This window comes from Salvelinus fontinalis, chromosome 42 (assembly GCF_029448725.1).
Source record: "Salvelinus fontinalis isolate EN_2023a chromosome 42, ASM2944872v1, whole genome shotgun sequence".
Taxonomy (NCBI): domain Eukaryota; kingdom Metazoa; phylum Chordata; class Actinopteri; order Salmoniformes; family Salmonidae; genus Salvelinus; species Salvelinus fontinalis.
Window position 1 is genome coordinate 13,043,147 of NC_074706.1, and position 14,071 is coordinate 13,057,217.

Here is a 14,071-nt window from a genome sequence, read left to right on the forward strand (position 1 = left end):
CAGTCAAATTCTCACTGACCTGTAAAAGGGAGACTCAGAACACTTTTTAGAAGACGGACCACTCTTATGTTTGTTTGAATCAAGGAACCTAGTGGTTTATTTTGCTATACATTTCTCAAGTTCTAATAATTAAAAAACAATTGTCATAGTTGTATATGCACTGTGGTCAGTTTATTAGGTACACCACCCCGTTCAGGAAAATGGTTCGCTCCTACAGACGGTGAGTCATGTGGCAGTGGCTTGCTACATAAAGCAGGCTGAAAGTCGAGGCATTCAGTTACTGTTCGATTGGGGAAAGGAGTGACCTAAGCGACTTAGTGCCAGGCACGCCGGGTCCAATATCGCAGCAACGTCCGATCCTCCTGGACTTTTCACGTATGACAGTGCAAGGGTTAACCCGAGAATGGTGCGAAAACAAAAAACATAGTCAGTGGCAGTCCTGTGGACGAAAACAGCTCATTGATGAGCTGTCGAAGGAGAATGGAAAGAATCGTGCAAGCTAACAGGCGGATCACAAACGGGTAAATAACGGCGCAGTACAACAGTGGAGTGTAGAACGGCATCTTGGCGCGCAGAACGCGTCAGTCCTTGTCATGGATGGGCTATTGCAGCAGAAGACCACACCGGGTTCCACTCCTATCAGCTAAAAACAAGAAGAAGCGGCTCCAGTGGGCACGCCATCACCAACACTGGACAATTGAGGAGTGGAAAAACATTGCCTGGTCTGATGAATCCCGCTTCCTATTGCATCATGCTGATGGCAGAGTCAGGACTTGGAGTAAACAGCATGAGACCATGGCCACATTCTCCCTGGTGTCAACGGTACAGGCTGGTGGTGTAATGGTGTGGGGAATGTTTTTTTCCTGGCACACGTTAGGTCCTTTGATAACATTTGAGCAACATGTACATGCCCAGAAGAATTCAGGCTGTTCTGGAGGCAAAGGGGGGTCTGACCCAGTACTAGATGGGTGTACCTAATAAACTAGCCACTGAGTGTATAGCTAGCTGTATGTTATATCTTAAAATCTAGTTATTATAATTTGAATAAATGGTCACACTTTTATGAATAACCATTTTAAATGCTTATTTTCATGTCTATGAATTTGAGTGGTTACATTTCTCCAGCCTCATCCATCACAGCGGACACACACAGGGATGGGAAGAAAGATTTATTGAGCAATCATGAGGAGCTTCTGTTCCATGTCAGTGCTCTAGAAGTCTATGAAAATGGACGTTTAGAGAAAATTGGACCTGTTGGCAGTGTAACACTTTGTCTAAACAATCAATTTTAGAGAAAAATGTTCTTTGGTTTAACAACAGGGTTCCCCAAATTTGGCCTGTGGGTGGTTTTATTTGTCCCCCCACGTTTTTTGAGCACATGGAAGACTGGAAAAACACCAGTCAGCTCCAAGTGATTTTCATTTAAGATATCTGTTCCCAAGTATTCCCACGCATAATAGAGACACGTGATCATGTATAAATGTAACCAATGTTTAAAATGAATATGTTTTAGTCAAACTTATGTTTGGGCTTCTTGCGGTCAATTTTCAGTCTACAAATTATTTGTAATTATGTTCCGGCCCCCTACCGTCCACTAAAGATAAAATAGGCCTGCGGCCGAATCTAGTTAATCCATGGTTTACAACATTATGTTGTATATTTCATATCCCAACACAACATAAATTTTCCCAGATACAGATTCACAAAGCATTGACAATGGGGCCATTTTGTGCAGTAAAATACAAAGGTGTGAGAAACATTGTTCGTAGAGATGTCAGTGTTTTCGACATAGCTTTTATTGAATTACAAAGTCAATGCTGTCCTGTATTGAGGTGGAGGTTTCCACATTTATTCTGACTGGCCATTGGGGCAGTGGAGACAAGCCTCACCTATGTATCTCTCTTGGCTAAGAGTTGAGGAGAGACTGACTACATCACTTCTTCTTATTATAGGAAACAATGTCTTGAAAATCCCAAATTGTTTGCATAGTCAACTTACACACAGCTCTGACACACACACTTATGCCACCAGGGGTCTTTTCACAGGCCCCAAATCCAGAACAAATTCAAGAAAGCGTACATTATTATATAGAGCCCTTATTGCATGGAACTTCCTTCTATCTCATATTGCTCAAATAAACAGCAAACCTGGTTTCAAAAAACAGATAAAGCAACATCTCATGGCACAACGCCTCTCCCCTATTTGACCTAGATAGTTTGTGTGTATACATTGATATGTAGGCTATGTATGCCTTTTTTTTATGTATGTAGTTCTGTCCTTGAGCTGTTCTTTTCTATTGATATTCTGTATTATGTCATTATGTTTTGTGTGGACCCCAGGAAGAGTAGCTGCTTCTTTTGCAACAGCTAATGGGGATCCTAATAAAATACTAAAAATACCCAGAGACTGCTTTTCTTCAAAATGTAGATATTCCTCAATTCTATAATTTCCCTGCCATCTTTTGTCTGGTACCTATTCTACAAGTGCTGCGTAAATTGATCGGTGATCAATAGTATAGTTCACACCACTCCTTGTGTAACCTCTGAGGATGTTTCCAGGCTGGAGTATGGACATTAGTGTAAACCTATTCAATTATCAGACAATGCAAGAGATGCTGTGCTATGGCAAGGGTGTACTTTGGAGGCTTAGGACCCTGAACGTCAGCAGACACAATCTGCAATCCTTCAACAATCACCTTTTCACGAAACTGGACAAGTTGACCACCATCGACTTGAGTTGGAATGTTTTCCATAGCATACCTGACAGCTGCGTCTGGCCTCCAAGTCTCAGCTTACTGAACCTCTCGTCCTCCCACTTAATAAAGGCAACCCTTTGCCTTCCGAAGAGTTTGCACGTTCTTGATTTAAGCGACAATGACCTGACGCTGTTAAACATTGAACATTCCTCTCCTTACTGAGTTGTACTTCTCTGGCAACAAGATCTTGAGTTTGATGGATGTAAAGTTGAATCCTTGTCTGGAGGTTCTCTCCATTCGCAACAATGCCATTTGCTCCTTTAGCTGTGATGACTTGGAGGGATACAACAAACGAAGGGTTCTGGAGGCTGGTACCAACATTTTACATTTTACATTTTAGTCATTTAGCAGACGCTCTTATCCAGAGCGACTTACAGTAGAGTGCATACATTTTATTACATTTTTACATACTGAGACAAGGATATCCCTACCGGCCAAGAGCAGACGCTCTTATCCAGAGCGACTTACAGTAGAGTGCATACATTTTATTATTATTTTTTTTTTTTACATACTGAGACAAGGATCCCTACCCCTACCCCTACCGGCCAAACCCTCCCTAACCCAGACGACGCTATGCCAATTGTGCGTCGCCCCACGGATCTCCCGGTTGCGGCCGGCTGCGACAGAGCCTGGGCGCGAACCCAGCCCAGCCTGGGCGCGAACCCAGAACCCAGAGACATTCGTATGTTCGTGTGACTTTGTGGCTTTCATGCAAGATGACATGGGTCATCTACTCACCTTAGTAGATGGATCTGGGGCCTATGTATGCGAGTCACCTGACGCGGTGAGAGGGATGCCCATCGTAGACGCTCGGTGTTTGTGTGCCATGCAACATTACTCCTGTCCCTTCTTTGCACTAGCATTCTCATGGTCTTTCCTGTGTCTGGATGTCTGTGTTACAATTGCAATGCCCTGTGGTACCTAAAAATGACCTGGGTTTGGCTGAGAGCTAAAAGGAGGTCAGTTCTCAAGAGAGGCGACTGTCAGCTACGATGCCTTTGTAACCTATAGCGAGAGAGATCTGGGTGGGAGGAGGAGCATCTGGTCCCAGAGCTTGAGCAAGTGCAACCGCCATTACGGCTCTACCTCCACAAGAGGCACTTCCTGCCCGGTGGGTGGATCTTGGACAACATCATGGACGCTATAGAGAAGAGCCAAAGGACACTCTGTCCTCTCCCAGAACTTTGTAAGGAGCTATTGGTGTGAGTACGAACTGGACTACTTCCGACTGTTTGATGAAACAACGACAGGGCAGCGTTGAAACTGCTGGAGCCCATTGCCAAGGAAACCGTCCCCAAAAGGTTCCGTAAGCTGTGAAAGGTCATGAACTCTAGGACCTACCTGGAATGGCCAGAAGATGACAACCAGTGAACTGAGTTTGGGCAGTCTAAAACTGTCAATACAAAGACCTGAGCAGAAAGCATGAAAAATACATTTGGAGTGAAAATGTAGGTATGCTATTGCTGTGCTGCTGTTATTTGAAACAATGGAATTTTCTTAATGTGAAATGTTTTGTGTATTTAAAGGTGCATCAATGCAATTCAGGGTAGTGTTCTGTAGGCAAAAATTGGAAGATAATGTTTTGAACCATACCAGAGATACTGGATATAATGACGAAATGCTTGTGTCTCTGTCCAAACAATGGGATTTGTTGTCCACAGAGCGGAATGTCGGGCTGTCAAGCGCACGCTTAATTCCTCTCTTTGGATTTGTGGATACATTTTGTAATTTGAATATTAGATGAAGGGTGTTGACATCAACCACCTCCCACTGAGCACAAACTTCAATTCAACGTCTATTCCACGTTGGTTCAACGTAATGATCTCGAATTTCAACAACGACAACTCCTATATCTATCCTACCCTGCCTTTCTAAGGTCTTCGAAAGCCAAGTCAACAAACAGATAACCGACCATTTTGAATCCCACCGCACCTTCTCCGCTATGCAATCTGGTTTCAGAGCTGGTCATGGATGCACCTCAGCCACACTCAAGGTCCTAAACGATATCTTAACCGCCATCGATAAGAAACAATACTGTGCAGCCGTATTCATTGACCTGGCCAAGGCTTTCAACTCTGTCAATCACCACATCCTCATCGGCAGACTCGATAGCCTTGGTTTCTCAAATGATTTCCTCGCCTGGTTTACCAACTACTTCTCTGATAGAGTTCAGTGTGTCAAATCGGAGGGCCTGTTTTCCGGGCCTCTGGCAGTCTCTATGGGGGTGCCACAGGGTTCAATTCTTGTGCCGACTCTCTTCTCTTCTCTGTATACATCAATGATGTCGCTCTCGCTGCTGGTGAGTCTCTGATCCACCTCTACGCAGACGACACCATTCTGTATACTTCTGGCCCTTCTTTGGACACTGTGTTAACAACCCTCCAGATGAGCTTCAATGCCATACAGCTCTCCTTCCGTGGCCTCCAACTGCTCTTAAATACAAGTAAAACTAAATGCATGCTCTTCAACCGATCGCTGCCTGCACCTGCCCGCCCGTCCAGCATCACTACTCTGGACGGTTCTGACTTAGAATATGTGGACAACTACAAATACCTAGGTGTCTGGTTAGACAGTAAACTCTCCTTCCAGACTCAGATCAAACATCTCCAATCCAAAGTTAAATCTAGAATTGGCCTCCTATTTCGCAACAAAGCATCCTTCACTCATGCTGCCAAACATACCCTCGTAAAACTGACCATCCTACCGATCCTCGACTTCGGTCGATGTCATTTACAAAATAGCCTCCAATACCTTACTCAATAAATTGGATGCAGTCTATCACAGTGCCATCCGTTTTGTCACCAAAGCCCCATATACTACCCACCACTGCGACCTGTACGCTCTCGTTAGCTGGCCCTCGCTTCATACTCGTTGCCAAACCCACTGGCTCCAGGTCATCTACAAGACCCTACTAGGTAAAGTCCCCCCTTATCTCAGCTCGCTGGTCACCATAGCAGCACCCACCTGTAGCACGCGCTCCAGCATGTATATCTCTCTGGTCACCCCCAAAGCCAATTCCTCGTTTGGCCGCCTCTCCTTCCAGTTCTCTGCTGCCAATGACTGGAACGAACTACAAAAATCTCTGAAATTGGAAACACTTATCTCCCTCACTAGCTTTAAGCACCAGCTGTCTGCACCTGTACATAGCCCATCTATAATTTAGCCCAAACAACTACCTCTCCCCCTACTGTATTTATTTATTTTGCTCCTTTGCACCCCATTATTTCTATCTCTACTTTGCACATTCTTCCACTGCAAATATACTATTCCAGTGTTTTACTTGCTATATTGTATTTACTTCACCACCATGGCCTTTTTTTGCCTTTACCTCCCTTATCTCACCTCATTTGCTCACATTGTATATAGACTTATTTTTCTACTGTATTATTGACTGTATGTTTGTTTTACTCCATGTGTAACTCTGTGTTGTTGTATGTGTCGAACTGCTTTGCTTTATCTTGGCCATGTCGCAATTGTAAATGAGAACTTGTTCTCAACTTGCCTACCTGGTTAAATAAAGGTGAAATAAAAAAAATAAAAAAATAAAGTGTTTTTTTCTCAAAGTTGCCAGGATGTCACGTGCATCACACTTTTAAATCAGTACACCCGTGACAACCTAAGCATTACGGAACCTCTATTAGATCAAATAAGCCATCAAAATAGCAATTCATTTTTATCTTGACAAAATTCGTCAATCTCTCATTGTCCCCCATACAAAAACTTGTCATTTGCAAATGAGTGATCTCCGCAACGTGGACAGATTTGGGGCCCTTTCGTTTCGCCTCTTCCTCTCTGACCTTACTACCTAGGCAGGCTCAATCCCAATCAATAACTATTCACCCCTATCAAGTCTTTATTGACCTCAATTCTGAATATGTTGATATCAAGTAAGAAATGTAGGGGCTAAGCCTAGTTTTCATAATCCTGGTTGCACTGTCCTCAGCACTTGCATTTTAGAGCAAACCTGCTTACCTTGATCTCAGTTGCAGTGTGTTAAAATCTGTTATCTACCACTAGTGGTCATGCAAGACCTACCAAGAGTTAGTTTTAAATCCCTGACATGTTGCTATGACTATCCGTTTTCTGCCATATTGTTACACATTAGTCAATTGGTATGCTTGGTCAGTATTTTTAATTTTTTTTGTGTATGTATATATACTGTATATATATATATATATTTTAGGGGTACATCAGCTTTAATATTGCAGATAGATTGTGGATTCTATCAATGTAATTAGCTGCATAATTTCCAATCTCCCACATATTGTGTGTTAAATATATATTTTTTAATGTATTTTCCGTCTTTATTATTTTCCCTTAACCCTACCATCCCTCGCCTAGTTGGAGTAGACTAATAGACAACAATACTTAGGCTTTTACTTCCTGCTGATACACACTATATACATTTTACGGACTCATTGTATTTTAGTTATCTTGTTTTTTTGTTATTTTTAGTCCCACCCTTCAGCGCTCCCCTCAACCCCTCCCATCTATCTCTGAACACCATCCAGTTTTGATTTTTATTTGCACTATATTTCTAAACTGTGCTGTGATGTTTCACAAAAGTTCTGAACCTTTCTATTCTCATATTTTCTACAGATTGTAAATTAAGGCAAACATTTTTGGCTGAGAGTATTATTATATTATTGACTGACTATGACTTGTTTAATCACCCAGCAGTGCTATTTGCAGAGTTAGCTTCAGGTAAATGTTGCAATTATTCAACCATTCCTGAACATGCTTCATATGGGCAGTACCAAAACAAGGTATCTAATGATTCTGTCTCTTTGCAGCAAAATCTGCAGAACTGGGATGGTTGTATCCCCCATATATATACATAACATTCTACTGGTTGCAAGAATTTGGTGTAATTTAAATTTAAAAACTATAAGTTTTGAATCCGGCGTTGTATTGTGTATCAGTTCATAAACCATGTACCATGGAATCGGTACATCGAAAATCTCTTCCCAACTACAATATTTTGCAACCTGTATGGCACAGCTGTCAATGTTTTGGTCCTTAAATGAAACTGGTATACTTTTTATTTACTTATTTATCATTTTCTTTAACCAGTTTTGGTCTTTAATGCAGGGCTGACAGACAAGTTCCTTACATTCTCCCCCATCCACTCGCCTCTTCCATTTTTACTGAAATGCTGTAATTAGTTGGTTGTAATTTTGGATAGAGCAGACATTTCCATAGTTTTGTTAGCTGCTTGTGTGACATAACTCCACCAGTCCTATGTATGATATAATTTACAAAGATTATACCGTCCCCAAAAAATCCAATAATGTTATTTTTTTTAAATCAATTAGTATATTTGAGTTATTTATTGTAATATTTTCTGGTGGATTAAACTGAAATTGCAACCAACTTTCTATGGCTTGTTTTAGAAATAGCAATATTTTGGAGAATTAGTTTTCAAATATCCGAAAGTGAGAGGTTGTAATCTGAATACAGGGAAAAAGGCCATTCTTGAACACTGGGTGAGCCTTTATTAATAATCTGCTAGAGAACCAGTTTGGATTTAAGCCTTTATTGAGAGGTCTAATGCTTTAATATTTAATATTCTTTTGCCCTCTGAATTCATATTCATTACAGTGCATTCAGAAAGTATTCAGACCCCTTAAATTTTTCTGCATTTTGTTATGTTACAGCCTTATTTTAAAATTGATTAAATAGTTTTTTCCCCCTCATGAATCTACACACAATACCCCATAATGACAAAGCAAAAACAGGTTTATTTAAAAAAAAATCACATCTACATAAGTATTCATACCCTTTACTCAGTACTTTGTTGAAGCACCTTTGGCAGTGATTACAGCCTCGAGTCTTCTTGGGTATGACGCAACAAGCGTGGCACACCTGTATTTGGGGAGTTTCTCCCATTCTTCTCTGCAGATCCTCTCAAGCTCTGTCAGATTGGATGGGGAGTGTCCCTGCACAGCTATTTTCAGCTCTCTCCAGAGATGTTTGATCGGGTTCAAGTCCGGGCTCTGGCTGGGCCACTCAAGGATATTCAGAGACTTGTCCCGAAGCCACTCCTGCGTTGTCTTGGCTGTGTGCTTAGGGTCGTTATCCTGTTGGAAGTTGAACCTTTGCCCCAGTCTGAGGTCCTGAGCGCTCTGGAGCAGGTTTTACTTTGATCCGTTCATCTTTCCCTCGATCCTGACTAGTCTCCCAGTCCCTGCCGCTGAAAAACATCCCCACAGCATGGTATTGGGAGTCTTTAAGTGGCTTTTGGAAAACTCCAAGCAGGCTGTCGTGCCGAAGAGTGGCTTCCGTCTGGCCACACTACCATAAAGGCCTGATTAGTGGACTCCTGCAGAGATGGTTGTCCTTCTAGAAGGAACTCTAGAGCTCTTTCAGAGTGACCATTGGGTTCTTGGTCACCTCCCTGACCATTGCCCTTCTCCCCCGATTGCTCAGTTTGGCCGGGTGGCCAGCTCTAGGAAGAGTCTTGGTGGTTCCAAACTTCTTCCATTTAAGAATAATGGAGGCCACTGTGTTCTTAGGGACCTTCAATGCTACAGAAATGTTGTGGTACCATTCCCCAGATCTGTGCCTCGATACAATCCCGACTCCGAGCTCTACGGACTATTCCTTCAACCTCATGGTTTGGTTTTTTCTCTGAAATGCACCGTCAACTGTGGGACCTTATAGACAGGTGTGTGCCTTTCCAAATCATGGCCAATCAATTGAAATGATATGAATGCTTGGTCAGTATTTGTATTAAACCATTCCCTTCTCTAAACTGATTAGTAATTTCCCTAACTCTTATTAATATGGATTTGATCCCCACATGGGTCACATATTATGAAAATATGTTTATCTGTAAATTGATAGTGATAAAACCAAAATCCCCAAGCTATCACATTTGTCTTGTTTGTTACTAATTTGTTTAAAAATAAATATAGGTATGCAGGACAAGCTGTATTCTTTTGAAATATATCCAGCAGATAGCTCAAGTGAGCTCTTCATTATTGTATACATTTTACCCTAAGAGATATTTTGTTCAGGGCCTCAGTGCCCAAAGAATTGGTTTGGTCTTGGCTAGTCTTTGTGGTCTCAACTCATGTGGTCAAGATACATAACATCACTAGCCCAGTTTATACCTGGTGCTCACATGTGTGGTTGTCGTCATCCGATCAAGATGATCCAATCACAATTTGACACATCTATACTAAAATGTATATTTTATCAGTCCACTTTCTCTGCATTGTGACCAGATTTTGTGATCCCTCTGTATGCAAATTATTTGACAGATATTGTTTCAAAATAATATGAATGTATTCATTTTAAGACAATGGTGCCACCTGTTAACTTTACAGGGCTGGATAATGATGATTTAGAGTTTTTTACAGTCCAGATCTGTCTACACTTATCTAGTGTCTAGTGTCTAGTGTCTACACTAGATATCCAGACACAATGCGTGCTCTTCTACCTCCGCAGGTGATCAGGAAGATCAGATCACAATGTGTTTTTTGATCATCTACACCCGTCTACAAATGGGGGCAAAATCAGTATGTTGACAAAATCAGGACAAAGGACGAGTTAGCACCAGGTTTAAACGAGGATACTGAGTACCATCTCTTGCCCTGGCACCTTGCTTTAAATGTGGATGTCGTATTGGCATGATAACGTTTAGGGAGATGGATACTTTAAGAGGGTTGGTCCGTGTCTTGTTTTTCCACATTTCAACAGATCTTGTCATAGACTCAATACGCTAAATCTAGCTCTGGTTGTCAAGAAGTTAGGTCTTGGTCTGGAATGGTCCTGAAGAGGTTGCGTCTGGTTCTCAAGTTCTCCAGTCTTCACTTCATATCTGTTCCCAACATATTAATAAACATGCCATTGATTAAGTCAAAGATTTGTATTTTAAGGTTCCTTGGATTGCTTCCTTTAATTAAGAGGGACCAAAAGATGCATATCATTTATAAGAATTACACTTCTCAGATTAACATTATACTAACATATGTTTAGTGTTGTAATTTAAAAAATATATATATATCACCATCTGAATTCACACGTGTCAACTTCTGCTGTCTCCCGAAACTATGTACAAGAATACAAGGATATTTACAGAGTACTATATAAAGCAATATTTTACACACACACACACACACACACACACACACACACACACACACACACACACACACACACACACACACACACACACACACACACACACACACACACACACACACACACACATTTTTTTTTGCATTCACCCCTAAAAATGAAAACACAATCGACCACTAATATACAATCCTGATATACTTAGTTAACATACCTAAGACACGCTGTCATAGTGAGAAGAAATGTAATTAAAAAAAGTTGAGAAAAACAGAAATGGCATGGTAGATGGCACTCCAAAATTTGATCACCAATGTCAAAGGAATTTACTTGAAAAAGCTTGAAACAGAAAAATATTTCATAATCAATAATTGTGGTAGAAAAATAAACAGTGCAGTATTGAGGCTCATGTACAAAAAGGTGAAATAGTCCATTGACTGCAGAGGGCCGAATAATTGATTGTCGTCACTGCAATGATATGGGCCTTGCTTTGGGGCTGCTGAACTTGCAATGCCAGGGTAACATTGGAAGTAGTATCTAAAAGGCAGAGAATATAGCCAGCTATCTCTCATTGCTTGAGAAAAATAACAAGTAAAAAAGCACATTACATTGTATTTCATTAAATACCTTAGTCTCACTATCATCATCATCTTAAAGAATACACCGGAACAATATCACACCATGCACACAGAAACCACACTCTCCCTCTCACCTAATGATAGGCCAATGCACTAAATGTATCCAGCCTCATCATCAAGTCTGGATAAGTGGAGCCTAACAGACTGCATTGCATAAAGAAAAAATGAAAAGAATGATTTTTAATCTCTTCAGAAACACTGAAATATGCATCCAACATTACAGGTGGGGACTATGTAGTAGACCTACAATATTCACCTGTTTGTCTTTGATTTTAATGTAATGTGTTTGTTTCATCTTATAAGGACTATTGATGGATCAAATGAAATCCTAATAAACAATAAACGTGTTGAAATATAGCCTATGGCAGTGCTAAACATGGTACTAAAAACAGGACGTTTAACAATACTGACTGAGAACTAGTTGCATCCGGATCGGACCAGATCCGGATCGGACCAGATCCGGCTCTTAGAGTTTAGATAAGACTCATCGGGTCTTGAGTCTTGCTTCGCTCAGCACTGCAGCTTGCGGATGCTGCGTGAGATCCTCTTGAACTCACGCTGGCCCCGCTGCCAGCGCTTGAGCGAGGTGATGACCAGGTGGCCATCCATCTTCTGGCCCATGACCAGGTAGGAGGCGTTGATGTCGTTCATCTCGTCGCACACACACTGCAGGCCATCCTTGAGCCAGAGCACCGTCTTGCGCAGGTCGCGCTCCGTCACGCCGCTCAGCTTGTAGATGGTCTTGCTCTTGGTCTCGGGCACGATCTTGGTGTCGCCGTTCATGTAGGAGATCTCCTTTACCTTGATCTTCAGGGCTGCGCAAAGCAGCCAGTGGCGAAAGGAAGAGGTGGAGGTTAAGGTTTCGATCTGTTGGACTTGAAACTGGGTGCTAACAGGCCTGCAGTAGGTAGCCGACTTTTGTATATCTATAAAAAGCAAGACAAGACAGTGTCCACTTAGAATTCAGGAGTAGGACTTACCGAAGTCGTTTTTGCAAAGGTTGTCAACTATTTCATTGTCATTTTCCTCCTTTTCCTTGCAGGCGTCACACACTCTGGGCACTACAGGAAAAACGAGAGCAGATGTTTTATACTCCCACCGTAAATTCAACAGGTGTTCTATCAACTATAACACGATACAGCATATGACAGTGTAAAGAGTAAAGCTATTCAATGCATTCTTTCTCACATTCCACTGTTGAGTGATTCTCAGGAGTAACCGTGGAGATCTTGCCGTTTAAACATCCCCTAATTAAGGGAACAACCCAATAAACACAGGCCCTGCCCAAAGGAGGGGGTTCCACAAGACTCCCCACTATTAACCTGATGTTCAGTCTTATGAAAATCCACGAGGGAATGGAGCTCCAGGAACATGGCTTTTAGACTATTACGTTTCATTTAATTACTCCATTAAATCTCAATAGGCTACTGCATAACATATACCATCGGCTGTTTGCTGCAGTGTCATGTTATTGTAGGCTAAGACATCTTTTGCCTGGACTTTATTTATTTTATCAGTAGACTATATGATCTGAAAATCTTACTCAAAATGTTATGTTATGTTGCCATAATAAAGCCCTGCGTTTTTTCAGAACTGGTTATTAAACAGGTTTACAAAAATATATAATCGATTTGAGGTTTATTTTGTGAATAACTGAAGTGTTGTCTAGCCGAATTATGCCAATACCTTACCTTCTTTGGTGACTGGCATGAAATAATCGATGTCCGCTGGAGGGATACACAGGTCATTGTCTTGGGGGAAGCGCTCGCAGTCAAGCATATCTGGCCACGGGAACCCGAACGCGGACATCACCGGTGCGCAACCGTGTTTGACGCTCTCGCACAACGACCTGCACGGCTGGATAGGCTCGTCCAAATCGTGCAGACACACCGGTGCAAAGAGAGAGCAAAGAAACTTCCTCGTGTCGGGGTGACACTGCTTCTGGACCAGTGGAATCCACGAAGAGGCTTGCTGCAAAACCTCGTTCATGGTCTCGTGCCCGAGAAGATTCGGGAGGCGCATCTCGGTGTATTCGATATCATGGCACAAGAGAAGATTGGCCGGGATGGGCTTGCAGTTATTCTTTTTGAAGAATAACTCGGGCTGACCGAAATTGTATAATCCGTGGACGGCCATGCACGCAGGTAATGTTATCGCCCATATTAAGGACAGAATGTAGTAATTCATAGTTGTTGCCTAAATAAAATACAAATGATCTAAGATCAATTTTTTAAAAATCGAAACGTCGAGCTGCAATTCCTTCATCCGGGTGTTCTTCTGCATCAGTAGCCTACATGAGTAGAGGACCACTGACAATGTTCTGAATATGTAGTAGTCTAACGGGGGGGTTTCTTGTGGGCATGTTTGGGAGGAGTCAGGATCGTGAAGTGATGTCATCTATTGGTCCAGTTTCACTCCTCGGTTTCAGGTAAACATTCGACTGGCAGAGTTACATTAACAATTATTTTGAGTTTGGGTGGAATTAAAATCATTTACTACTATTGAATACAAACAATTAAACAATAGAGCTCACCAGAGAAAGATGTGTGAAAGTGTGACCTGGGATATTTTCTAGTGTACAATGTTCTTCATTTCTCAT

At 41.8% G+C, this 14,071-nt stretch overlaps 1 protein-coding gene and 1 pseudogene across 1 annotated transcript; one reads left to right on the forward strand and one right to left on the reverse strand.

Annotated features, from left to right (window-relative positions):
• The first annotated feature begins 795 nt into the window (after positions 1-795).
• On the forward strand, positions 796-4,238 carry LOC129841076 (toll-like receptor 2; annotated as a pseudogene).
• Positions 4,239-11,919: 7,681 nt separating this feature from the next.
• Positions 11,920-13,819, reverse strand: LOC129841381 (secreted frizzled-related protein 2-like). Its single transcript, XM_055909630.1, has 3 exons — positions 13,164-13,819; positions 12,453-12,533; positions 11,920-12,287 (listed from the first exon to the last, which is right to left on the reverse strand). The coding sequence occupies exons 1-3, from the start codon at positions 13,657-13,659 to the stop codon at positions 11,983-11,985; spliced, it is 882 nt and encodes a 293-aa protein (XP_055765605.1). The 5' UTR covers positions 13,660-13,819; the 3' UTR covers positions 11,920-11,982.
• Between the last annotated feature and the right edge of the window lie 252 nt (positions 13,820-14,071).

Bases quoted from the DNA above. Each gene is read 5' to 3' on its own strand.
- LOC129841381 (XM_055909630.1), bottom strand. From the start codon at position 13,659: ATGAATTACTACATTCTGTCCTTAATATGGGCGATAACATTACCTGCG. The intron at 12,534-13,163 runs GTAAGGTATTGG...TTTTTCCTGTAG, and splicing joins CATGCCAGTCACCAAAGAAG to TGCCCAGAGTGTGTGACGCC. The intron at 12,288-12,452 runs GTAAGTCCTACT...TGCTTTGCGCAG, and splicing joins CCTTTGCAAAAACGACTTCG to CCCTGAAGATCAAGGTAAAG.